The sequence below is a fragment of the Cryptotermes secundus genome, unplaced genomic scaffold (assembly GCF_002891405.2).
Source record: "Cryptotermes secundus unplaced genomic scaffold, Csec_1.0 scaffold1105, whole genome shotgun sequence".
Lineage (NCBI taxonomy): Eukaryota > Metazoa > Arthropoda > Insecta > Blattodea > Kalotermitidae > Cryptotermes > Cryptotermes secundus.
In genome coordinates this window covers 82,685-110,179 of record NW_019718631.1, presented here as the reverse complement: position 1 = coordinate 110,179, position 27,495 = coordinate 82,685, and the positions used below count along the sequence as shown (strand labels likewise).

General features: G+C 43.8%; 1 protein-coding gene across 2 annotated transcripts in view; it reads left to right on the top strand.

Annotated features, from left to right (window-relative positions):
- LOC111862849 (COBW domain-containing protein 1) overlaps positions 1-27,495 on the top strand; it is a 107,555-nt gene that overhangs the window by 36,249 nt on the left and 43,811 nt on the right. For both annotated transcript variants that reach the window (XM_023848599.2, XM_023848587.2), the window contains exons 8-11: positions 1,082-1,126; positions 2,963-3,022; positions 12,291-12,348; positions 16,691-16,825. In XM_023848599.2, the coding sequence (XP_023704367.1) occupies positions 1,082-1,126; positions 2,963-3,022; positions 12,291-12,348; positions 16,691-16,825 (298 nt within the window). The remainder of the gene's footprint in view (positions 1-1,081; positions 1,127-2,962; positions 3,023-12,290; positions 12,349-16,690; positions 16,826-27,495) is intronic.

Genomic DNA, 27,495 nt, shown 5'->3' with positions numbered 1-27,495 from the left:
AACTATTAGATACCACTGCCAGAGGAGGTTGGAACCTTGCTGGCAGAAAGGGGCTGATAGTAAGCACCAGTACCGGTAGGGTATGGAGACAGTAGAAATTAAAGGGGGACGCACAATGGACCACTAACCGGTCTAAGTGCAATACGGAATACGGAATACTGTACTTGTGGAGCTGAGCCCTCCTTGAGGAGCTGCCAATTGTGCGGCTACTCAAGAATTTCTAAACATTTTATGGAACCCGAAGGTTCATTACCTTGTTCTCAAGAGCCATCCACTGGTCCCTATTCTGAGCCAGGGATAGGGAATAATAGGACATACATATAAATAAAATTGCGTGTATTCATTACGTTACATAAATTTAAAAGTAATTTCAGTCAATTCAGTGGTCCTTTAAATCATGTCACGTTTAAAATATTGGAACAACTTTTAACAAGAACACCTATGGAGAAGTGACAACGCAGACTTCTCTTCAGTTTGCTTTAGCCTGCGTGATGAGGTTGAGCAGGAGCTGAAAATTAATATAATTTAATGTTGAATTCCCGTGCATGACCTCCATAATAGTGTGACATTACGCCTGAAGGCCTGCATAGTGGAGCCGGAAGAGATGTTCATTGCTAGGCGACGGCTTGGTAAACAGGTTTCCGCGGAAATGGATACGCAACCAAATGTAGAGGATTTTTTTGGGAATAGTGTTTTCTATTAAGCCCGTGCCGATTATTATAGAAAATACAAAGAAGATCGTTTAAGCCTGCCAGAGCGTGAGTTTGGAGCAGAGGAATCAAGACATCAGAATTATTGAGTGGAATTCAGATGGGTTCAACACTTGGCTGTGAAGAAAAGTCTTAATGTGCGCTGCGGTTACGATGAGACTAGTATAATCTCCGCAGTTAACATCCGTTCCTAGGAAACGACTAGTGAAAGCAAATTGAGAAGACTAATATGTGTAAGATTGAACTGTAAAGTGCGGAGATTAACGGTAGCGCTGTATTACTTGTAATTACTAGCCGAGTGTATACAGGGCAATACAGGCTACGGGGTTTGTTTTGTTTTTGTTTTATATGTTATTTCTCTTCTGTTATAGGGGAATTAATGGTGCTGCGGAACTGATGGAAACGACGCGTTGCAGGTGAGAGCGAAACGCGTGTATTATTACGTTATATATATACTTTCAGTTCCATAATGTGTATATGTTTACCGTCTTTTAGTGCATACAATTTCACTTGTCACTTCACACTACATGTTTCGGCATCATTCTGCTATCCTCAGGTGTATTAATCACGTTAAACCATTGCACTGCCTGCCATCAAGTGTCCATTTATAAAATGTGTGTTCGTCGTTGTTGAATAATAAAATTTATATATTAAAACTTGTTAAGATCTATCATCTTACATGTCGTATAACAAACTCGTGTGTAACGCCATTCATCCACTATGGGAGTCGTTCTTCTTATGTTTTAATTGTGTATATACTGTGTCTCTTTATGTGTCTTCCTTATGTGGCTGCGTGCGTTGTACTTTCAGTTATTTAGTGAGTGTATCAGTTGGTATTTCATGCTGTTAAAAACGTCGCCATCAAACAAGAACATAACGCATCTGCTGTCTTATGTGCAGGCAGGCTATTTTATCGTGAAGTACAGTGCGTTCAGTTAAGGAGGAAACTTGGCAACACCGCCGACCGGGCCCAACATTCCTCACAGATTGCTACTGTAACTGCTGATAGCAGAACGAGTCATTAGCGCTGATAAACGCGCTGCGTTACAGTTACAGTAACAATCTGTGAGGAATGTTGGGCCGGGTCAGCGGTGTTGCGAAGTTTCCTCGTTGACTGAACACCCTGTACCTGGTACACAGGTTTCAAACTGATCATCCCTTGGATGCTAGGAGAACGCATTACCGCTCTGCTAACTGACTCGGTACAGTATTAGGCAATTATTCATGGTCATTACTATTGTCTCTTTGAAACATCTATGTCTGTACCTCATACTTTGCTGAAGATCCTCGGGTTCTGTGAGATCTTCGGTATGGCTCACACTTTCTGACAGATGAATGAGCGGGGAGGTCCACTACATGCAAGAATTTCGTATAAAATAAAGCCTTTACATGTTTCGGCCTTTATTGGCCACCATCGGAAGGAAAAGCCAGCACTACAAAGGAAACAGTTACTGCCGTGTCCTCAGAAGCGAATGGCATTGTAGAGCTGTTTGTTCCTTATCTGACCACGAGGTGTGCTGCAGGATTACGCTAGAATCGCAATACATATTTTCGGTTTGCTCAAAGTCCGTTTTGTGTGAAAATATATGTCAGTAGGCCTTAGTCGGTTTTATAACCTCAGCAGACTTTATATTAAGAGGTAAAAGTAAAGCCGTGGAGGCCCGTAGGCTTATAATGAAGACAGTTGCGTGGAGTAAATGTACGTATTCTCATCCACAAGTTGGAACCCGCGGTTTGGATTCCTGATGACATCATTGGATTCTTCAATTGACCTGATTATTCCAGACGTACTATGGCCCTGGAGTCGACACAGCCTATAATAAAATGAATATTAGCATTCTTCCTGGGGGAAAGGGTAGCCGGCGCATACGGCTGACAACCTCACTGCCATCTGTGGGCCGATTGTCTGGAAAATATGGGAACCTCGACGTCTCACAACCCTCTGAGACGACACAGCCTGTTACAGGGGTAGCTTTACCTTTTTTACCATATTCTCATCCAGGGTTAAACGGAAACGAAAAGAAAACACTTGAGAAAGTAAGCCGTAGTTGCGTGGATAATATTGAAACATGTTCCTGAGAAATAGGTTAGGATGGACTTCGCTTAATTCTACCGTCTCTGAGTATGACCCAGAGTCGAGTCTGTTATAATGGCGATGAATCTTGTTCGTAGGAGCTGAGAATTTTCTGGTAACTTTACCTTTCAAGGCGACTGACAGCGAACACATTAATATTATACTGCCCGTTTTACAGGGTGGACCTGCATCGGATACTGGACCAGCGAGCGTACACAGGGTCTGCACAGCTTCATAGGTAAGTGGTACAGGATTTACGTCTGGAGGTTTGGAGCCGTGTATACCGACAATATGTTCTTGGAATAAGCGCTACCACATACTTTTCTTTTCTTCGGGTCTTTCGATCAGTAGTGAGGCTAATGAGAACTTTTGATTAAAAGTTGTACAATTTAGTGATCATTTTCTATGCGCATTTTCCACTACTACCGATATCGACTGAACATTCATAGAGTTTTCCAGATTTGCGCATCATCGCCATGTTTGTAGTTCTTAGCTTGTAACCAGTTCGAAAATGTACACACATTGTAACATTTCAGAAGCTTCGATCCCGATGTTTTAATTATCTTGATAACATTGGAACTTACGGAAAAGTTTACTGGGACTAAGGCATATGGTTCATTTATGGTTTGTTCAGAATATTTTTCGTTATGGTAAATATTTTGCTTGTCACGCTTTAGATGGGCGCAGAAACGCATGTAGGTCTTCACGTAAAGAGGCTGCTGTCTTTGTCAAATTTTCACGTTAGTTGGAATATGTCGCTAGATTTTAAGAGAATTCCAGCATGTCAAGTTTCATGAAAATCCATCTAGCATTTCCTGAATTTGATGCGTACAGACGTATGGACAGATATGTGTTAATAGTCGCCCCGTGGGTACACTGTTATATCACCAGAAACATTACAAATAGGCTTTTATGCACAATTCACCCCTCTATCATACATGGAAACATTGCTGGAATTTATTTTCTGAAAATACTTTTATTATTGTTATATTGCTGAGAAGGCCTTCAGGTGATTCACAATTATGCCCTTTCAGTGACATGTTTAGTTTCGGAACAAGTCTGGCTAGAGTAGTGGATGTTGCAGTGCTGTTTCTATTCCTTGGAACTGTTGTTTAGGAAAATGCTACAAAGCCACTAAACTCTGGTCCTCCTCGGCGAATGTGTTGGTATGAAATGAAAGTAGACGGCTCGGTTCCCTATTGGGATAGAAAAATTCGTATTGGATAATTGCTTCCGTAGCATGTTATCACATGATCACAAATATATACGTTTCATTTTGGTAATTGCGCTCTCTTCAGTCTCGAGGGCTCTGCAGCTTCCGCTTGGAGACTTCCTCGTTTTTATTCTGTTTTTCGTGGTACTCAAGTTAATTCGCTAGTCACAGTTTTTTTTTTCTAATGAATGTCTTCGGAAAATCTTTGTGAAATGCATGCAAAACGAATATTCTCTCTCTGACGAACAAAGCAGCTGTCATAACGAAACTGAATCCCAACAGCCGTCTCATATATAGTCACATGATCCAAAATGCGACGATTGTTGCATAAAATCATCAGTTCGGTTGTTCAGTTCTCACATCTCATGCTTAATCTGTAAACAGTAATAAAATGAATATTGCCTCTGATGATCTTTAAGCACCGCCCTCTGAAGATGTATGGGGAAGTAAAGGTAAAATTCCATTCATTTGTAACCTCGCTACTAGATGACGGTACCGAACAGGTTCACACAGGTGTAAGGTAGGCAGCACGCCTGCATGCGTCAAGACATGTAACAGTCAAGACACGATGTCTGCGACATGACGCAAAGAAAGGAACACAGTTGAAACGAATGAGATTATGAAAACCGCCGCACACCGGTCTGAGTCATGACGCAGACGTCAGCTTCATGCTGCAGACACGTGCGTCAAGACTCGGACATCAGTACTCAAGGAACAGTCCCTGAAATCTGTCCTTCCACGTCCCCACTCGACGGTGTATGAGCTGACCTACTGACAGCGTCGTTATATAAACCATAAGTAGTAATAGCGTGAGTGATTAGCTTTATGCTCCTTCCGCTTTATACCCAGGGAAAAGGTTTCCAGTATAAATTGAGTAAGAGCCTGGGTGTCCTCATAGGCACTCTCGAGACGAAGGCAGAGAGAACAATTTCTGCCCCCCCCCCCGGAAACTGAAACCTGTTTTGTCAGCGCTTAACGAGCCACTTTACCGGCAGAGATATCTGTAAACAATATGGATTCCTGCAAACTTTTGCGGATAGAGGGTATCACATGGTCAGCGCAACGGTTCCCCACGGCCGTTAATCTCGGTTTTCAAGACCGGATCCGACATTTCCTTGAAATAGCCCCTCATTTATCCTCACGAGGCTGAGTGGACCCCGTTCCAGGCCCACTGCTTCTCAGAATATGTGGTAGCGCCGTGAATCGAACCCGGACCTCTGGATCTGTAGCAAGGAACTCTGACCACTAGACCACAGAGGATTCTCCGACAAGCGGCGGTCGCTCGGCATAGTTCTCTTGCCGACTACAGGCAAAGGAGTTTGTTTTTGTTGTATGGGTTCCTGACAGCCGATGGTTGAACGAAAGTCTTGCCTAACGCCAGACCCCCTGACCGTTTCACTTTCCGCGGTGAAGGAAACAATACGCGTCTTGAATTGCTCCCAAGTTTCCTATACATAATGTTATGTGCGGTGCCCCTGAAATCGGTTGACTGGTTACTGATTTAGGCCTTTCTTCAGTGACACCTTCCCGGGCTCAAGTGTCCTGTTATGGTTATTTGGTCTTCGTTGATTTACTTGTGCTTACAGGCGCTCTCCTGGGATAAAAAGACGCCCTGTGTTCCCCTCCGCTGGACGTCATGATCGCTCCAGTTAACAAATTATCCGAGTGTCTTTACTGTAAGCTACTGTTCTTTTGTTCCGCCCCTGCGGGTGTAGGCAGCGTGTTAATAACACAAGTTGAGTGTCCTATTATATTAGCCCCCAAATATACTCCCCTTCTCTTCCGTAAATGTTCCGAGCAACCCTCCTACTTATCGGACAATAGGGGTAACGAGGCGAGGGATGCGATCCGTGGATTCTTGCCCTCTCCATGGATGTATTTTCTCTCATCACTACCCATCATTCAACTCTGTTTATAGCCTAATCCCCTATCACACACCACCTCCCTCTATATCGTTGTGACTTATACATCCCAAGGCTGCCTCGAGATGTTAGGTACTCGCGAAAATAAGGTGACGTTAAACACAGAACGTTTTTAAGTTCCCAGTCTTCATTTAGTCCGTTGGTTCTGTACCATACTCACATGAGCCCACGTTCTGAGCCAGCTCAATCCATCGTGCACCATTAACACTCTGATTAGTCGAATTTCTAATTACATGTGTGATGAATGGATATATATATATATCTTTTGTCTTCTCGCTCCCACTGTGGAGCACAGTGCTGATTTCTCAGTTTCATTGTCATTTTTACAGACGGTAGGACTCCTTGGACGGGTGATCAGCCCGTCGCAAGGCCTCTACCTAAACACAGGACAACACAAACACAGAATAAACGCATACACACACCAAAGATCCGTGCCTTGTTTGGGATTCGAACCCACGATCCCGACAGTGCATGCCTTAGACCGCTGGGCTACCGTGACCGGCACAAATCAGTATAGGCCTATAATTAATAGCTGTTTTTGAGAACTAAAAGCGTTTCATTAGTGGTTCGCTCCTAGTAAACGATGTTTGTTTATTGTTGTTGTAGTGATTAAATCAATATTATGGTGTGGATGGGTCGTGTGACGCGCGTGGGGAAGGTGAGAATCCGTCGGGCCGCTTCAGAAACACGTGGAGACAGTGGGTTATGTGGAAGGGTAATGTTTAAATCAGTCTTTCAAAATTGGAGATGTTTACCAATTTACTGACCGCCTCTGTGCTCTAGATCCAGAGGTCCCGGGTTCGATTCCCGGTGATATCAGATTTTCTGAGAAGCGTTGGGTCTGGAACGGGGTCCACTCAGCCTCGTGAGGATAATTGAGGACCTATTTCAAGGAAATAGCAGCTCCGGTCTATAAAACCGAAATTAACGGCCGTGGGGATTCTTTGGGCTGATAACGCGACACCCTCTATCCGCTAAAGTTGACACTAACTTCGCCGACAAACGGCGGTCGCTCGGTCGGTATAGTTCTCTTACGGACTACAGGCCACGGAGTTGCCAATTTACTCTTCTGTCCTGAAATCAGAGACAGTATGGTCCTCTGAAATGTGACCATGAACACGCTGTCGAACTTTCATGGAGGCCATTCACTGGTTAATCACTGGGTTTTAACCATTAATTATAACCGCCTCAGAAGGGACTGTAATACTTAACATCCTGTATATGGCTGATAGCCGTCACAAACCTCTAGAATAGCTAATTCAATCATCGTAACATCTGAGTCGTATGATGATGTTTTGTATCTAAGCGGCACTAATAAACCTCAGCGTCCATCAGTGATTGGTTAGGGTTGTTGTAATCAAAGGGACATTATTATATGGGCTGTACAGTGGATCAGTGAGACCGCGTCGTAATAGCGCGAAACACGATCCGTGTTCCCGACGCCCACTGCAAGGCAAGTCTCGTCTTTGCTGGCGTCAGACTGCCTAAACGTCGTTTTCTTTCTTTTTGCCATTTTGTTCGTGCTCAGTTGTTCAGCTTTGGCAGAGTTTATGTCTTTTGCGCTTATCTCTACAGATATCATTTCGAATAACCTAATAAGAACTGTCTCATCTTTCATTTTTCATTCAGATTCCTCCTCTGAGTTGGTGAAACTGAATATATCCCACTTGATTTGTCATCCTGACGTCTGCTTAATGCCGAGCTTGCAGGAAGGAAATTTGATTTGTGTATGAATGACAGGATTTTATATGGTGATCAGCTCGCGTCTGAACAGCGATCGGCTAAAATTTCAGAGCGCAACACGCCCCAAAAATATTTGGTATGTAGATTGTTTAAAACTCAAGTTTCCAATGCATGTAACGCAAGTTCATGGAACACGGCACCTTCAGCCAGTTTCCTTTGTGCTTAATTATTCATCACGCCGTAATTACGTCTGGGGGATTGGAAGTATTGTGACATGACGCCTGAAAGCCGGAACAGCGAAGCCAAGTAGGCAGCGACTCTGTAAACAGATTCCCGCGGAAATGAACGTGAACGCAACAATAGAAGAATTGCCGTTTCTATGCAACGGCGAGGTAAACACGCCTTTGAAACGATAGAGGAAATGTTGGGAACATAGTCTTTTCACGGCCCAATTCCTTTTTTTGACATTTTTTCTCAATCATTCGACTGCCATCTCCCGAGAGTGTCAATTTTGATCATAGCTGGCCTGTAACTTCTTTATATAGCCTCGAGTCGACCCCAACACAAAACACCGTTTCCTAACAATTACTGTATTGTTACAGAAGTGTGTTTACTTCGTTGAATAAGAACGATAGTTCTCAATCGTTGCTTGCGTATTTATTGCCGTTGGAATGTGTTTACCGAGTCGTTGTCTAACAACGTTTACTCTGGCTCCACTATTCCGGATTTCAGGCGCCATGTCATAATATATATTCACATACTTGTATATCAGCTGTATTCGAAGTTTTCTTCAGCTTTCCAGAGGAGCAGTACTCCATTATTTAACTGAGTCAGCTGGAAGTCTCAGCTGTGACAATTAGTTGACATAAATTGAGAGTTTAGATCTGTTGCTCGTAATTGCCTGACATACTTCGCTGCAATATGTAATAGAATTATATGACGCTGCTGACAGTTGTAAATGTGCAGTTTTATAAGCAGTGTTACGAGCTTATACGGGGGTTTGGGAGCAGGATTCTAGAGACGTGCTCGAGAAGAGACTGCAAACCCTTACTGAGAGTTAGTTTTACGGAATATTGCTCGTACTTGTAACTCCGAGTCATAGCAAATAATTCTAGTTTGGACAGTCAGTAATTGAGAGTTAATACAACTAAATAATGTCATGTTTTTTGGGGTGTGACTATAGACGGGGTATGGATTGGATATTGGATTTATTGACACAACTCGGAACCACAAGTAATTACAGCGCCACTTTACAGATCGCTGTTACAAACAGTCTGCAGTGTCCTCAACAGCCGTTCCCTAGTAACGGCTTCTAGCAGTGGAGATTCTTCAGTTTCCTGCGCTCAGGCCCTTCCTGTCGAGCGAATATCCCGCAGCTGAACTCTGTAAATCCAAGTCCAAGTCACATTGCGACTGACGTTCAGTCAGTCAGTCAGTCTTGGTGTCGAGCTCCGTCTCGGGCTTATGACCAGATATTTATTTCTGTTGAACATTACGGTTTTGTTTTTTGTGGGGCGTCCACTCTGACGAGAGAACGATTCTGTCTTCTTTTTACATGCTACTGGCCCTTGCCAGCGCAGCCTTTCTCGGGTCCGAGTCCCTTGGGACTCGCGACCGTATTTTACTGTCTCAGACTTCCCTTTTCGTCGCCTCCTACGACTCGCGTGCAGAATCCAAGTCCGAGTCCCGAACTCCTGGGGTCCTCGTTATATAGTCCCAGAACGGACCCAACAGAATACACCGCTTTCAACAGTTCTTCTAATGTTGTTATGGGCGGTTGCCTAGTGATAGCCCGGATATTGTTGACGTGTTTACCGGCCGTTACCAAGCAACGTTTGTTTCGAGGTCTGCCTAACACCGGATCTATACGCCACAAAACGTTTCACACGCTTTCTAACAGGCTAAGCACTAGACAAGAAAAAAAAACATTAGCTGTGAATATTTTTTTGTCCATTATTGTCTTTTGTTCTTACTTCCGTGACGTCATGTTTTGGAATTCCCTTATACGAATCTTTTAGTTAAAATTTAATTCGGGCTCTACTAATGTCTTTATGCATCCTCAATAGTGTTTTGTTTATGAATTTCTCATTCAAAGATTCGACCGCTGCGTTTTTCTTAATGCTGTGAAGATAATTTGTTTTGATGAAAGCGCCCGTCTTGTTATTGTTTATGAATGCGTCCACGGTAAATGTTTGGTTTGTGAACGCTGCCGTTGCAAATGTTTGCCTAAGGAATATATAGTTTGAGATCTGTAAAGTGTGTGATGCGTTCAGTTGGTAGCACTTCGTTGTGACAATGCTGCATTGGGACAGATGGTGGGACTGTTACCTCAACCTCAACACATGGTGGGCTGAAGGTTTTCACGGCCTCTTGATCAGTGTGTGGCTGTGCTTTGTGGACAGAGGCTGATCAAACCCCTTTAAATCGTTCTGGATACCTCATGAATAAATTCAAGTTGTCTGTTGGAAGGGTCGTCCTTTGTATAAAGCTTTATGCATTGATTCAAGTTCTGATACTTATTTGTCAAACTCCAGGCTGTACACCATTGCAGATAATTTATAGATCCTTCGTGAGTCCTTCTAATTGATCAAGTCAGCGCGTCCATATTACGGGAACTTCATTGTCTGCCCCTGTTTAATTTTATGGTGTTTCAATCCGACTGTCATTGTATGAGGATTCATGTTTGCGGTCACGTCATCTCTGTATGTGCATGCGTTTGGTTTAAGAGTTTCTGAACCGCTTGACGGATTTTAATCAAACTCACCATGGATGTCATGCCACTGGGGGTTACGTTACCTGCGTATTACCTTGCGCCCTCGTAAACGTCTGAGATGGATGCCATTGTGACGTGGTTTGATGAAGAGTCCTTGAATTTTAAGGGAAAAGGAATATTTTAAATATTCACCTCATGTTAAGGTCAAATTTTATGGAACCCACAACATAGCTGAGGAGTCTTACGATAATAATTACTGAACCATTTGAGCTATAACTGTGACTTTTTTTTTACAGTGGTGGATCGTACACTCATCTGCAAATATGTTAATCGCTTTGTGTTCTAAGAATTACAAGCATGGCGACTAAGAAGAATTTTTGGTTTACTTCTGGTAACTTTCGGATAAAACCCTGAACTTACGGGATTAAGCAGAGAAATGTGTTTACACGAATAACTAGAATTAAACAAACAAAAACTCCGTGGTTTTATTCCGTAAGCGAACTATACCGACCGAGCGCCCGCCGCTTGTCGGCGAAGTTAGTTCCAACTTTAGCTGATAGAGGGTGTCATGTGGTCAGCACAACAAATCCCCACGGCCGTTAATTTAGTTTTTTTAGACCGGAGCCGCTATTTCCATGATAGCTCCTCAGTTACCTTAACGAGGCTGAGTTAACCCCGTTCGAGACCCACTACTTCTCATAAAATATGGTAGCGCCGGGAATCTAACCCAGGACCTCTGGATCTCTAGCCAGGAAATCTGACCACTAGACCACGGAGGCGGTCATTTGTTCTGGGTAAATCAGTTAATTGGACATCGCGATATGTAGAAGTCGTCTGCGTTTGTTAGGGCAGTGAAATCGAGGATGGCACGGTGGACTGGGCGAGTAGTTCGGACGGGGAGACATAAACGCATGCAGAATCGTGGTGGGGGGACGACCAATAGGGAGACAGAGATGGAGGTGGGAGAATGACATCAAGATTGATCTTAAGGAGGCTGGGAGGTGGATGGAACTGGTTCCTGATCGTGTCCAATAGTGGGCTTCGTTACTGTCTGACTGAAAAACATTTGCGTGTACGTCACAACTTGAACTAACTACGTGTAGCTGTGTCCTTGAGAAACCACCAGCCTCTCAGCTGCTCAAAAAATTCCCATTTTATGGAATCCAAAGGTTCATTGCCGTGTTTACAAGACGCCCCCCCAACCGGTCGCTATCCTACACCAGATCAGTCGAGTCCATACCATCCCATCCCATCCCCTTTCTCTGAGACCCATTTTAATATTACTCTCCCGCCTACATCTAGGTTCTTCTAGTGGTCTTTTTCCATCTGGCTTTTCCGCCAAAAACCTATAAGCTATCCTTCTTCTCTCCCATTCGTGCTATATGTCCTGCCCACCTCATCCTCCTTGACTTGATCATTCTAATTACACTTGGAGAAGAGTACAAGTTGTGAAGCTCCTCATAATGCAGTTTTCTCCAACCTCCTGTCACTTCATCTCTCTTCGGTCCAAATATTATCCTCAGCACCCTGTTCTCAAACACCCTCAGTTTCCGCTCTTCCGTTAATGTCAGGGACCAAGTTTCACACTTCACGCAAAATTATAGTTTTTTTTTAATATTCTAATTTTTACGAATTTTGACAGCAGACGGGAAGTTGCTACGCACCCGTACCCGTGCCGGCAAACAGTGAATGTGTACCGGCAAAATTCTCGAAAATCGCACATGAACCGGTGCATTGTATGTTTCGAACTAATGCACATAACTGAGCATGACATTACCGACAAGTGTGTTTTTAGAAAAAAAGCAATGTGGCCTTACCTGGTAAAAAAAGAAATTAAAGGAGATGTATACTCTTATCTTTCACTGAGTTTATAAAACTATAAATAAACCGAACAAAATAATATTTCTAACTGAAGCAACATACATAGCATGGAAAATGTAACAGTCTGTATTTTTAGATTTTTGCTTTATTTTAGGTTGGAAAAACTTATAGAAGACGTTGAAGCTCACAGAAATCTCCAGCACTTAGATAAGGTATGTTTACACTTGTATTTATTGTGACATGTAGACCGGTTGCTAGGCAACGTCCGCGAAATAAACAGCCATAGAACAACCGTTGCTAGGTAGTGTCTCTGTAATTAATGGCCGCAACAGACGCGCACGCAACAGGAAGGGGAGTGTCCTCCGTTGGAAGCCGTTAGCAGACAACGACTGGTGAAGACACAGCAGGCCGAAAAGACTGAAGTGTGTGCTCTAGTGAATTGCAGAGTGTGAATTAGCACTGACGCTATATTTACTTGTAGTTACGTTCTGCAAGTGTTCAGTAAATCCAATTACCAGTCCAAACCCCATATACGTATAATCACACTGATACACATGGCAGTATGTACAAGTTTGTTGGTTTTTGGTCTTTGAAAATCAATGTGTGCATTTCTGGTCAACTACTTACTCTCTCTCTCTCTCTCTCTCTCTCTCTCTCTCTCTCTCTCTCTCTCTCCATATCTCTATCAAGAACGAAATGAGTTATAGGCCTGAGTAAAATCTGGGATCACATAAAAAATTCGCATCTTCGCCATGTTGTATCTTATTTTACCCGAAGCTTACTTTAAGAAGGACCTGAAAAAATTATTACTTTTACTTTTTAAATTCTACCATCTGCATAGGGACGCGGGATAGCTCAGTTGGTATAAAGACTGGCTACGGACACTACGACCGAGGAGTCAGGGTTCGAGTCCCGGTAGGGTCAAGAATTTTCTCTTCTCCATGTCCAGACCGGCTCTGGGGTCCACCCAATTCTTTGCTTGGGGGTAAAGCGGCAGGGGCGTGAAGCTGACCACCCACCTCCAACTAGTGCCGAGGTCAAGAAAAGTGTGGATCTATACATCCACTCCCCCATACGTCTTCATGGCGTAGTGCTTAATTAGTTAAGCACAGGGACAACTTCTCCTTACCTTTACCATCTGTACAGAGCTCCAGATATTAGCATAATTTATAAACAAGTTGTACAGTTTGGTAATGCACTTCTTTTCACAATGTCCACTGATATATGATTTCATTGCCTTAAATTTGCCATACAGAATATCAGCTTTCTTCCGTGATCATGTTAGTGATTTTATAAGTCAGAGTTCCTGGCTACAGATCAAGAGGTCCCGGTTTCGATTCCCGGCGCTGGCCGATTTTCTGAGAAGTAGTGGGTCTGGAACAGGGTCCACTCAGCCTCCTGAGGATAATTGAGGAGCTATTTCAAGAAAATAGAAATTCGGTCTAGAAAACCGAAATTAACGGCCTTGGGAATCCGTTGCTCTGACCACGCAACACCCTCTATCCGCTGAAGTTGTCACTAACTTCGCGACAAGCGGCGGTCGCTCGGTCGGTATAGTTCGCATGCGGACTACAGGCCACGGAGTTTTTTAAATTTGTTTGTGTTTCATTTAATATCATTCCAGTAGCTCAGACTACGAGTATGTAGCTTCAAATGGTAGGGTGGTTCTTGAGTAATAAATTCGGGAGGGTCGGAGGAAATCCACGAAAATCCTCAAGACTTCCCGAATAGGAAGCGGTGGTGCTAACGAGTCGATCCCGACACCCGGTATATAATGCGTAAACTGTAAGCTGATAAGTTTGCATGCTTACTGTCTGTCTGGCTCCTCCCCAAATTCCATATATCTGAGTGGACGAACGGGCTAATTAAAGGTTTCAAACTATAAATAAATATAGAAGGTGTTAAGCAGTCACATCTCCCCTGAAAGTCATTGTACAACATTTTCACTCCTGCCCATTTGTTGTGACTCCATTACGGAAATTCCCTCCTCTTGCTGCTGCTGTGACCATACGCTCTGAAGGGGGTTGGATTTCTGACCTCAAGGGCCGCCTAGGCCACTCTGTTCCACTCCTAAGGGCAGATAACACCCATCCCTTTCGCACACGGCCACAGGTAGACTGCATAGGAAACACGTCTAATCGGTAACATGCCCTGTCTTCTCTTCTGCACCACAGAATGGGTGGGAAAAGGTTAGGATTCGCCCTCTGCTTTTTCGTCTGCCCCTCCCTCGGGGTTTGGTAGGGAGAAATCGATAGTTCTAGTACATAACATTTCCCTCTATCGTTACTTTGTTTACAGATGTACGGCATATAAAGGTAATAACCTCATGCTGAAAACTGCATAATGAGCAGTTCCATAACTTGTAGTCTTCTCCAGCTAAATTAGAATGATCAAGTCAAGGAGGATGTGGTGGGCAAGGCATGTAGCACGAATGGGGAAGAAGAGGAATGCATATAGGATGTTGGTGGGAAAACCAGCAAGAAAGAGACCACGGGGAAGACAACGGTGTAGGTGGGTAGACAATATTAAAATCGGTCTTCGGGAGATAAGATTGGATGGTGTTGATTGGATTGATCTGACTCAGGATAGGGACCAGTGGAGGGCTCTTGTGAACACGGTAATGAAACTTTGGGTTCCATAAAATGCTGGGAAATTCTTGAGTAGCTGCAGAATTGGCGGGTCCTCAAGAAGGGCTCAGCTCCATGAGTAAGTAAGGAAGTAACCCTCATGCTAAAACGTGTGGTGGCTGTTCGGGGGTGTTACCACTTACTTGAGAGTGTGAAAGCGACGGTGTAGAGCAGCTATCGGTCTAACGTCATGGCACATCTCTGTATCGTCTAGTGACCGTCGTGTCTCAGTGGGCAACTGACGTCCTCCTAATTTCACGACTCCAGCAGCTCAAACAGAAATCCGAGGGCCTGTATTTCTAAGGTATGCCGTACACCGGGATGCGTCAAGATATGTAACAGTCAAAACACAATGTCTGCGACATGACGCAAAAAAAGCACAGTTGAAAGGAATGAGATTATGAAAACCGCCGCACACCGGTCTGAGTCATGATCCTGACGTCAGCATCATGCTGACGAATCACGAATGAAGCAAGACTGCGTCTTCTGTCTCATGTCTTCATGCTTGTCTTGATGCAGTTGGTGTGCGGCCGCCCTGATGATAACCGTCTGCGTTTGAAACTAATCAACGGTATTAAAACCCTCTGAGAATGCGGTTGCTTTCTTAGACGCATTATGTAATTCTGTTGCTCATGCACAAATCCAACTCTGCTCTGTTCTAAACTACCGGTATGTAATTGTAGCGTATACTGCAAAGCATTTCTGATCCGTAACGTTCACTTTCCAAGTGGCGCCATATTGTCGTCGTACACGCTGCAGACACAGCTGCGTGTCTTTCGAAGGTCCATAACTTCAGAAGGTTTCGAAACGATGGTACATAAAATAAAAAGTAAGTATGGGTATCCCTGTAACAGGCCATGGAGGCCCATACGGTTGTGAGATGTTGAGGCTCCTACATTTTCTAGACAGTCGCCTCACAGATGGCAGTAAGGTTGTCAGTCTTACACACCAGCCACCCTTTACCTCCAGGAAGATTCCTGGTACTCATTTCTGTTAGAGGCTGAGTCGACCCCAAGGTCATATTGCGGCTGGAAGGATTAGGTAAATTGAAAAAAAAATCCACCTCATCGGGATTAGATTCCACGATCTTCCGACTTGTATCATAGTGCCTCAACCAACTACGCTGCCGTGTGCCCCCTCAGAACGTTATACATAGGCCTGTTAAATAGCGCAGTGTCTCGCCCACCTCAGAAATTATATGGTCTTACTTACTTACTTACTCATGGAGCTGAGCTCTTCTTGAGGAGCCGCCAATTCTGCAGCTACTCAAGAATTTCCCAGCATTTTATGGAATCCGAAGGTTCATAACCGTGTTCACAAGAGCCCTCCACTGGTCCCTATCCTGAGCCAGATCTATCCAATCCATACCATCCCATCCTATCTCTCTAAGATCCATTCTAATATTGTCCACCCACCTACGCCTTGGTCTTCCCTGTGGTCTCTTTCCTTCTGGCTTTCCCACCAATATTTTACGGGCTAGAAGTTCGTATGGTCTTCACTTGTGTGTTTGTGTAGCAGACATAGAACTGGCCCTCTCGCTGCATTCCCGGTTTCGTAGTTGGTTGAGGCACTATGCTAAAAGCCGGAAGGTAATGGGATCGAATCCCGACGAGGTGGATTTTTTCAATGTACCTAATCGTTGGAGCCGCACTATGGCACTGGGGTCGACTCAGCCTGTAACAGAAACGAGTACCAGGAATATTACTGGGGGTAAAGCGCGGCCGGCGCTTAAGGCTGACAACCTCACCGCCATCTGTGAATCGATTATCTAGAGAAAATGTGGGAACCTCAACATCTCACACCCCTATGGGCCTCCACGGCCTGTTACAGGGATAGCTTTACTTTACTTTACTTTACTTTACAATTATCATTTTATGAAATTTCGTGCTGGGGTGTGCCATGTTAATTCGTGACTGTGACTGTGCAGGCTGTGGTGACTGTGACTGTGGATGTGCCTCGCGCAGTTAGTCGCTCCGGGCTCGATCTCTTCCTACAAAAGCTGCTCTGGGAAAGTGACTCTGTGAGCTCCAGCGGCCCGCCTTTATCCATAATCAGACTCAAGGTAGGATTTCTTGTGTTGTATCGGACAAGGCCTACTGCAGCTCATCTGATGTTTAGAAAAGCCTGTAATTACGTCCTAGGCTTTTACTTACCTGTACGCAGTCATACTTTGCGCTTCTGTTCATTCACAGGGGCCTGTGGGTATTGTACTCTCTGCTTTTCTGTAAAGCGATACTGAAAGCAGTGCATTGTGTGCCCTTGGTGAGGGAGGTTCCCCAATTTGCTTTCATGATAACATATTTATATTTTGCTTATTATTACTGTTGTTATCCGAAATGAGATGAAGTGACAGGAGGTTGGAGAAAACTGCACAATGAGGAGCTTCATAACTTGTACTCTTCTCCAAGTATAATTAGAATGATCACTTCAAGGAGGATGAGGTGGGCAGGGCATGTAGCAGAATGGGGAGAAGAGGAAAGCATATAGGATAGTGGTGGAAAGCCAGAAGGGAAGAGATCTCTGGGAAGACCAAGGCGTAGGTGGGTGGACAATATTAAAATGGATCTGAGAGAGATAGGATGGGATGGTATGGATTGGATTGATCTGGCTGAGGATAGGGACCAGTGGAGGGATCTTGTGAACACGGTAATGAACCTTCGGGTTCCATAAAATGCTGGAAATCCTTGAGTAGCTGCAGAATTGGCGGCTCCTCAAGAAGGGCTCAGTTCCCTGAGTAAGTAAGGAAGTAAGTAAGTAAGTAATTATCCGGTTTAGAAAACCGAGATTAACGGCCGTGGGGATCCAATAAACGCATTCGCCTAATCCGATCCCCGCTGAAATTTCTTGTCACGTTGCCTAGGAAACACGCGACATTATTATTATTATTATTATTATATTTCTCGCATAAATACCAATGCGCAGTTTTTCCCTACAAGTAAGTTTCGAAAAATTCGTTGCTTACTACGTTCTAACACCTTCGGTCGGATTAGTTGCATTTCTTTAAGCTACTACCGAAAGATCACTGAAAGATTTCCAGATGTATTCGGTACGTCTGCGGTTATTTACTATATAAATACAGAAACTATTCTGTACATTTTCTCATAATGTCGTCTAAAAAATATTTTTTTTTTTCAGTTAACCTTTCAGAACTTGGGTGTTCATTATATTATACAAATTGGGGTAACTTAATAGTTCATTATTTATAAACTGTTGTTTAGCTTGCCAATTTATCTCTAAATTTGTTTGCAGTGTTCTCTGTACTGAACCCGCTTTCTATTAGAACGAGTTGGACTGAGATGAAATCGCCCGCTGCATAATTGTCAGTGGGATCAATTTAGAAATAGTTTGGGTCGGTTGAAACTCAATTTAGTGACCATTTCAGCAAGCTTTGGTTAGTTTAAGCTACAGCTAATGGGACCATAATCAGTGTTAATTGATACGTTTGGCTACATATTACATACACAAAGCGGACACTGGCTCTGGAGTACGCTATAGGTATTTGTTGTTACCACAGGCCTCTAATTTCTGGTCTAATTTACAGATTATTTTTTTTAGAAAGGACACCTTTTACCCGTTTCCATGTTGATTGCAGTTGTCACTTCAAACACCCAACCCTTGCGTGGTAAACGTGTTTATTTAATGGTTTCACTGTGTACCATGAATGAGAGTATATATTGAAGCATACAGACTCATCGACGTGTTGACATTTTAGTGTAATCAGGTTACGCGAAGTGACGCTGCGTCCGCCTTGTGCTCGAGAGGTATCTGGTTCTGTCAGAAAAGAGGCTATCTTGAGTTTTTCGCAGTTTTCTGAAGGACTTGCTTTTTTATGTTCGGGAACTTCCAGCTTCTAAGAATCTCGAACAAATTATCGGTTGAAGAAAGCAGTCTTCTGGGATTTGGCACCGTGTATATGTGGTGTTAACCGAAGTTTCGGAGGAAAGTATCGCCTCCATCTTCAGGGTAGAAGGAAAAATATAAGAAATCCGCAAGCGAAGAGACCGTGAGAACCGGTAAAAGCAGTCTGCAGACGTTATGTCGCGATGGAGTGAATAACACGTGTTCTTTTGTTTTCATTATTTTCCTTAGTCACTATAGGCAAAGACTAGGATATTATCTTGAAATAGACCACCACCGCTTCCCATCACATCTTTTCCAATTCATCATTCACAGTCATCCTGCCATTTGACGCTGTATAACCTGTTCGGTTGAGAAAATGTCGTTAAATACCGCAATGATGAATCACAGCCTAGACTGTATCCCTACACTTATAGTTTATATTTGGTTACAATTAAGCTTTGGCATCGTCTCACTCACTGAATCCACCTAGGTCTCGAACCTCAGGCTTTCCGCCGGACCTCCAGACCCGACTATTTTAGTCTGAAGCTCCCTTGATATGAATACGAATGTACCTATAAAAGAGTGACGTAAATTAGAAATATAATTGCATCTGAACCTTAATTATACAGGGTGCTCGATCAAGAAGGAAACTTCGCAGCACCGCTGACTGAGCCCAGCATTCCACACAGATTGCGGCTGTAACTGCCAATAACGGAATGATTCATTTATCAGCGCTAATGACTCCTTCTGCTATCAGCAGTTACTGCAGCAATCTGTGTGGAATGTTGGGCCCGGTCAGCGGTGTTGCGAAGTTTCCTCCTTGACTGAACGCACTGTATTTCAGAAGTACTTTTCGGTTAATTGGATGCGTGTAACTTAGCGTGGCCTTCTCTATTTATATGTCTGAGAGACCTTTATCCGTTTCGGGGGTCTCCGGAAGCCTGGGAGACTGCTGCAGACCACCAAGTATCCCGGTCTTTCCCTTCTCAGTAGCCTGGAGTAGAAATTTCCCCCGTATGCTGCTGACAGTGTTGCACAGGTTAAATCCCACCCTTCTGATCACAGAGGGATATAGTCAGCCCAGATATTTAAACATTAAAAATTTGCATATAATATAAACGTTTACACTACACGCATTTACCCAACTGAAAGGCATGTGTTCCATTCTACGCCACAAAGAATCTTGTGTATATAATAGACCAATGTGGCAATGATAATTGTGGACATAAGGCCAAGAGGGAATGAATATCCATCACCTTTAAGGATAAAGCTGCCCCTAGAAATCTCGTTTTTATTCCCCTCGTACTTGGTGTATTGTTAGGTTGCAACAAACTTCCTCCCTATTCATGTTTAATACTCAGTTTACCGACTATGGAACTTCCTCTGTATGCGGCCATAAGCTCCTAGCTCAACCCAGATCACCCCAGTCCCATAATAGAAGAGTTTGCTCACTAAAGCAAGTTTCATGCATTCAGCTGGAAAGCTCGACACTAAATCGGCCTGGATGTAGCCCATGAAGCAACTGTATAGTTTTGTAAGCCAGGCAGTTGAATTTATATCAGAATGGACCTCACATTTGTTCTATTTAAATAGGTACTGTTGTTGTATTGTGCATGAACTTAATCGTGCCGTCTAAGGAGATAAGAGAATCGTATCTTCAGCAAGTCTCAGCCCTGCTTTCCTGCATGCCCAGCTGAGAATATTCCCTATTTTTCCTTTTCTCTCCCCGTTTCTTTCTGTACGATGCGTTCTTGTGTTTTATAACCCAATTGCTTTAGTCACGAGGTTGCAAATTTTTTTATTATTGAAAAAATTAATCATTTGGCTCTAATTAAAGGTAAAGCTATCCCTGTAACAGGCCGTGGAGGCCAATACGGTTGTGAGACGTCGAGGCTCCCACATATTCTAGACAATCGACTCACAGATGGCGGTGAGATCAGCCTTACGCACCAGCCGCCCTTTACCCCCAGAAAGATTCCTGGTACTCATTTTTGTTAAAGGCTATTTTTTTTATTGCTAGTGGGGTGGGACTAAGTCCCTTGTACTGCAGCCACTTCTGGCCTATTGTACCAGCCCCAGATGATAGGTGAGGGTGTTTGTGGAGCAATTGGTGGAATGAAGATTGGCAGGGGAAACCAAAGTACTCGGAGAAAACATGCCCCAGCGCCACTTTGTCCACCACAAATCCCACTTGACCAGACTCGAGATCGAACCCGGCTGCCGCGATGGGAAGCCAGCGACGTCGACCCCTGGAACATAGTGCGGCTGGAAGGATTAGGTCAATTGAAAAATCAACCTCATGGAAACTCGAACCCACGACCTTCCGACTTGTAGCATAGTGCCTCAACGAAGTACGCTACCCTGTGCCCCATTTTGCTGTATTTGTAAGATTCGATTCATAATAATGGGCCGGATATGTAGCACGCATGGGAGAAAAGCTAATTAAATACGAAGTTAAAGGAAAGAGACCTATAGGAAGACCTAGAGGCTGGAAATATTGAAATTGAACGTAAGGAAATGTGATAGACTCTACTCGTCTGACTCAGGGCAGGGACCAGTGTTGTGCTCTTGTTGAGATGGAAATTAACCTTGGGTTTCTATCAAATACAGGGAATTTTTTGAGCGGCTGAGCAACTGTTGGCTTCTAAAGTACTCAGGTCAGTTGATTTACTCAGGCTTCATAATAATGTAACAGGTATCCCCGAGCGACCGCCGCCTGTCGGCGAAGTTAGTGCCAACTTCAGCGGATAGAGGGTGTCGCATGGTTAGCGCAACGAATCCCCACGGCCGTTAATCTCGGTTTTCTAGACCGGAGGCACTATTTCTTTAAAATAGCTCCTCAATTATCCTCAAAAGGCTGAGTGGAGNTAGCGCAACGAATCCCCACGGCCGTTAATCTCGGTTTTCTAGACCGGAGGCACTATTTCTTTAAAATAGCTCCTCAATTATCCTCAAAAGGCTGAGTGGAGTTCTCGGAAAATCTAGTAGCGCCGGGAATCGAGCCCATGACTACTAGACCACAGACACGGTCCAGCAGATACCCTTACAGTAGAAAAATGCTCAACGATACTAGCAATATGGCGATTTTGGTTCTCATAATATATTTAATTACTTTAGAAACCTTCTAGCGATGTGCGTCACTACACGACCCCGACGCGCCGTCGGGGAAGTTTAGACAAATTGTGTGTTTCAACTTTGCCACGTTTAAATATAATCTAACGACAAATCAGATATCTCACAGAATGCACAAAGCCCCACATACTTGTGGTGTGGTGATTTTTGTTATTATTTAATAGCGGACTGTATATAGCATATGACAGCTATTCTGCCGGCTTCCGCCATATGCAGCTCCCCCTGGAGCGTTTGCTGCCCCCAAACACCCGGGCCTGGGAGTCTTAATAGCCGCCAGTTTGTCAACACGACTTGATCTCCTGTTTGCCAACGATCCTCCATTATGGTAACAAATCCTCGTCCCTTTTGAGGTGTGCGTGTGTGCTTATACGGTTTAATATATATATACTCAATTCGCAGCTGTCCATATTCGGCCTCTGACAATGGGACTAGGCATGTACAAAGAAGGAAAGGTCCCCATGAATACAGAGCGCAGTAGACCCCCCATTCACGTTTCGTCCTAGAAGATTTGAGGTGAAAACATGTCCATTATGTTGACGTAATTTAGTGTTGTGTAAGCACTAAATGTCGGGCGTGGTAAATAAATATTTAATGGACTGATGTCTATACACTGAATGACTGTACACGGCGTTCTTTAAACAACCATCGGTCAGTGTTGTCCAGACCTAAAATCGTATTGAGCGTGTGATATTTTAGATTGCTTTGTTTGGGAGGCGCATTTAAGTGGTGCATGAGAGCAGAAGGGAGTCCACAGTTACAGAGAGGAACGGTCTGAGATTTTGCATGAACTGAACTGGAGAATACAGATTTATATGGCGAATTTCAGCTCAAACATTTCTGAAATTCCTAGTATGATGAAGTGTCTTAGTTTGCATCTGAATCATTTTTGTTTATTTAAAGGTGCTGTGAGAGTGTTGTGACCGCCTCTGTGGTTTAGTGGTCAGAGGTCTTTGCTACAGATCAAGAGGTTCCCGGTTCTATTTCCGGCGCTACCAGATTTTCTGAGAAGTAGTTGGTCTGGAACGGGATCCACTCAGCCTCGTGAGGATAATTTAGGAGCTACTTTAATGGAAAAGTAGCGGCTCCGGTGTAGAAAACCGAGATTAATAGCCGTGGGGATCCGTTGCGCTGACCACGTGACATCCTATATCCGCAAAAGTTGGCAATAACTTCGTCGACAAGCGGCGGTCTTTTGGTCGCTGTAGTTCGCTTGCGGACTACAGGACACGGAGTTTTTGTGTGTATGCCTATATATTTTAATATTGTAGAATCGTTACTATGCGACGACCGCGAGATAGGCGAATATACCAGAAACGTTTCTAGGCAACGGATCGGTAAACACGTTCCCGCTGCAGCGAATGTGCACGCAACAGTAGACTTACTGTTGGAAACGGTGTTTTCTGCGCGGTCCATGAAAGGGGTTGTAAGGAAGACAATTTTTGGCGACCCACTCTGTTGAGACTTGAGTTCGGCAAGGTAAGCCGAGAAGTAATAGTGCTATAAGTAAGTCGAGTCCAGTTGTGGGACATCCGCCGGACAGTAAAGACGTTAGCACAGAAGCTGAGGAATCTCCGTTGTTGAGAGCAAGATTCAACTAGTGAAGACACTGCAGACTGAGAAGACTTAGCGTGTAGTGATTTGTAGAGTGTGGAGATCAGCGATAGCGCTGTAATTACTTGTGGTACCGAGTTGTGTGTATGAGTGGTCAATAAATCCATTCGCCAATCTATACCCCGTCAGTAATCACTCACCCTTAAATAATGAAATATGAATTTCAGATCATGCGTGTAACCAATAACACTTGGAACATTGTGTGAGAGGAATAAGAGAAAATTATCGAGGTTAATTATATCTCTCGTGAGAAAAGAGCTGTATGTCTGTGTAAAGGTATCCCTGTAACAGGCCGTGGAGACCCATAGGGATGTGAGAGGTCGAGGCTCCTACATTTTTACTCCCAGGAATATTCCTGGTACTCATTTCTGTTAGAGGCTGAGTCGACCTCAGGACCATGGCGCGGCTGGAAGGATTAGGTCAATTGAAAAAAACCACCTCATCGGGATTCGATCCCGTGACCTTCCGGCTTGTAGCATAGTGCCTGAACCAACTACGCTACAGCGTGATCCCGTATGTCCGAAACGGATATAATAAATGTAAAAAATTCAAGGCAGAAACAGTTTAACAAAGAAGATACTGCACAGAGGTATGAGATGGCAAAACCTCTCTTATATTCTCACATTCGGTGAAGTGTTATTGAATGGATGGAAATACACCTGAATTCATATTGTGACGCCACATCCGTTGAGGAACACTTGTCTTGGCCCAGTATTGATTTACATTTCACATAAACTTTTTAATGAATTTTATATTTAATATTTTACTCGGAGAAGCAGAAAACAAAATATTCTATGAACGGAATGCATGTAATGAAATTAAATCAGCCCTCTTTCGATTACCCATGTCGTCCCTTTTACAATTCCGTACACGTCTCGCGTGAAAACAAGGCCTTTCAATAATACACACGATGTAGGCTGGACGGTACATTCCTGCTATGAAATGACATAGCAAAACGTGGCTCCAATAATACGGGAGTTATCTGGCGACTCTGGTCAATCCTTGGTATATACAAGCCTTGGCTATGACCGCAAGTCCGAACAACAAAAGGTCTTCCCTCCTTCTCTTTCACCCTTCGCAATAATCACCGTCACAGGCTTGGCGTCGACCTCATAAAACCCGTTGCACGACTCGCGATGGCACGCCGACACTCTGTAGGGCAATAAGTGAGCTCGCCAGAGATGAGTCAACTCTGCGTAGTTGCTGCGCTTACGCCCCGCGTTTCGATAAACACTACTGACGTTATAACTGGATAGTCAGGGTTCGATTTCTGGCCGGGGCAGGGATTGTTCCTACACAGTCTGCTTATCCTTATGGCTCTTTCCTGCAACTTGAAAGATTCTGTGTAAGCACTTTTCAGATTAGAATTCGAAATATTGAGCCAAATTAAAGAAGAGTTGTAGGCTGCGCTGTGACGTGTCAGTAATTTCTGTATGTATATTTTCACCTCGGAATTTTCTTTCCGTCTGCATCGTGACTTCTTAGAAACTGTACGCTTGTTCAGGTGGTGGTCGAATGGTTATCATATCTGAGTTGTGCTCTGAATGTCTCGGTTACTGTTCTCAGCGTGGGATCTCTTGGTTATGTAGCGTGGTTGGTTCAGGCACTGTGCTACAAGCCGGAAGGTGGCGGGATCGAAACCCGATGAGGTGGATTTTTTCAGTTTACCTAATCCTTCCTGCCGCATTATGGCCCTGGGATCGACTCAGCCTGTAACAGAAATGAGTACCGTGATTATTCTTGGGGGTAAAGGGCGGCCGGCGCGTAAGGTTGGCAGTCTCACCGCCATCTATGAGCCGCTTGTCTAGGTCAGCTGTGTCAAACATGCGGCCCCCATAGCCACAAAGTGCGGCCCTTCAACCTTTATAGCTAATTGATATTCAAATTTTAGTAGAAATATTTTTTGTAAAGACAATTTTCCAACAGACCAAAAGACGAGAAGTCTCACGCAGACATAAATTAGCAGGCTGCAGGAAAAGTGATTCTGAGAATTGCAGAAGGGTTTGTCCAACTAACGGTTTGTAAAGTTCGTGAAGGACAAACTACTGTATTTCAGAAGGTTAATGCACTAAAATCCGCACAGCCTCACCACCCCAAGTATTTCCAAGAATCCCTTTTGGAGGCGTAGTAAGAATGCAAGGAGGGTGGCAACTGACAGACAAGTGCAAAGGATTTCTACCTTCAAAACTAGCTTGCAACCCCAGTCACTGTCTAATGGGCTGCTAGCAAACTTTCACTTTTATGACTATTGAGACAAGATACACCTTCCTACTAGTCCGGTAGTCTCTTGTACATTGTCATTCAGTTCATTTTCACACAGCAACAGGTGCTGATGTTACATTGTGATGAACGTATAAAGGTTATAATTAAACATTAAATTATCAACTACGAGTATCAGAATCCAGTGTATATTTCTATTTTGAAGTGCGGCCCTGGACTATTATTTATAGGGCTGAGGTGGCCCTCTGTACAAGTTGAGTTTGACATGCCAGGTCTAGATAATATGGGAGCCTCAACATCTCACAACCCTGTGGGCCTCCACGGTCTGTTACAAGGATACCTTTACTTTTTTATTTTTTTTTTGTTTTATTTTATTTACATTTATCTTCGGTATCCGCACAGAAGTTCTGGGGTAGTGCCTTGAAATTGGCTTCGACCATTTCCTTTTCATCCGTTTTCAGTTCATCATTTGTGATCGTTCAACCGTTCGATGCCATATAACCTCTGCAGTGAGAAAGCGTTGTTTGTCCCACATTTTAATTTTCAAATGTTTCTCTCGTAATAAAATTGTGGTTTCATGTAAGATTTTTTACATAAACGTGCCAAGCAGAAAGCCTATTTTACTTACGTATCTGACCTTCTAGTGGTATTAATATTGTATACAGACAGAAATGGGTGCGAATTAGCAGACACTCGTAACAAGCAAGAGGCCTTGTCGCTTGGGGGTGCAGCGCTGGGCTTGCGCGTCTGCGCTCTGTATCGCCAGCCATTCATGGACTGACGCCATGTCGACCAACCGCAAGGTATCGGGTCTCATTTTTAAGTTGCACTTCTAATGAATATGGCGGATAGCGCGTAGCGTTTCGATTTCCATCCTCAGGTAGTTTACAAGAATAAATTATCTTTGCACTTGAATACACGGCTTGATACCTCTGAAGACCGCAGCTTAAACACCGAGCAAGTTGGCTCATGTGATATATTTCTGAATTACATTCGGGAAGTTCTCGGTTCGGACACCTGCTACCCTGATATTTTTATACTCTTCCTCAGTCCCTCAAAGCAAATGCCTAGAAAGTGCCTTAAAATTAGGCTATGTTCGCCTCATCCTACACCCTTTCTAGTTTATCATTCGAGTTACAAACAAAACAAAAGAAAACAAACGAACTCCGTGGCCTGTAGTCCGCAAGCGAACTATACCGACCGAGCGACCGTCGCTTGTCGGCGAAGTTAGTGCCAACTTTAGCGGATAGAGGATGTCGCGTTGTCAGCGCAACGGATCACCACGGCCGTTAATCTCGGTTTTCTAGACCGGAGCCGCTATTTCCTTTAAGAAGCTCCTCAATTATCATTACGAGGCTGAGTGGACCCGCTACTTCTCAGAAAATCTGGTAGCGCCAAGAATCGAAATAGGCACATCTGGATCTGACCACTAGACCACAGAAGCTGGCCGAGTTGCTCCCATCGTCGTTAAATAACTACAGATAAACGTGATTTAAACTTTCACAGCCGTGGAAACCTTCAGTATAATGCAGACGAAATGCTTGAATATGGCTTAAATATATCCGCCTGGAGGTAGGGTAAAGGTGAAATTGTCGCTGTGCTTAGCTAATTAAGCACTACGCTATGAAAGCGTATGGGGGAGTGGATATATAGAACCACATGTTCACGTCCCCTGATCCGCCTAGAAGACGAAAGTAAATTGATTTGCAGGAGAAGAACTTGTAGTAGCAAAATAAAATACTTGAAGAAGTAAGCAGTTTCTCTTACTTATGCTGTAATGTAAAAATGTATATCTCGGAAACTAATTGTCGTACCCGTATCCGGTTTGTCATCGGAAAGGGAAACCCTGTAAGTTTCTTTTTCATGCCCGGCTTACGCGCATGCGCCGCCACATTTCTGCCACCATGTTAGGAATCACTTGGACAGAGA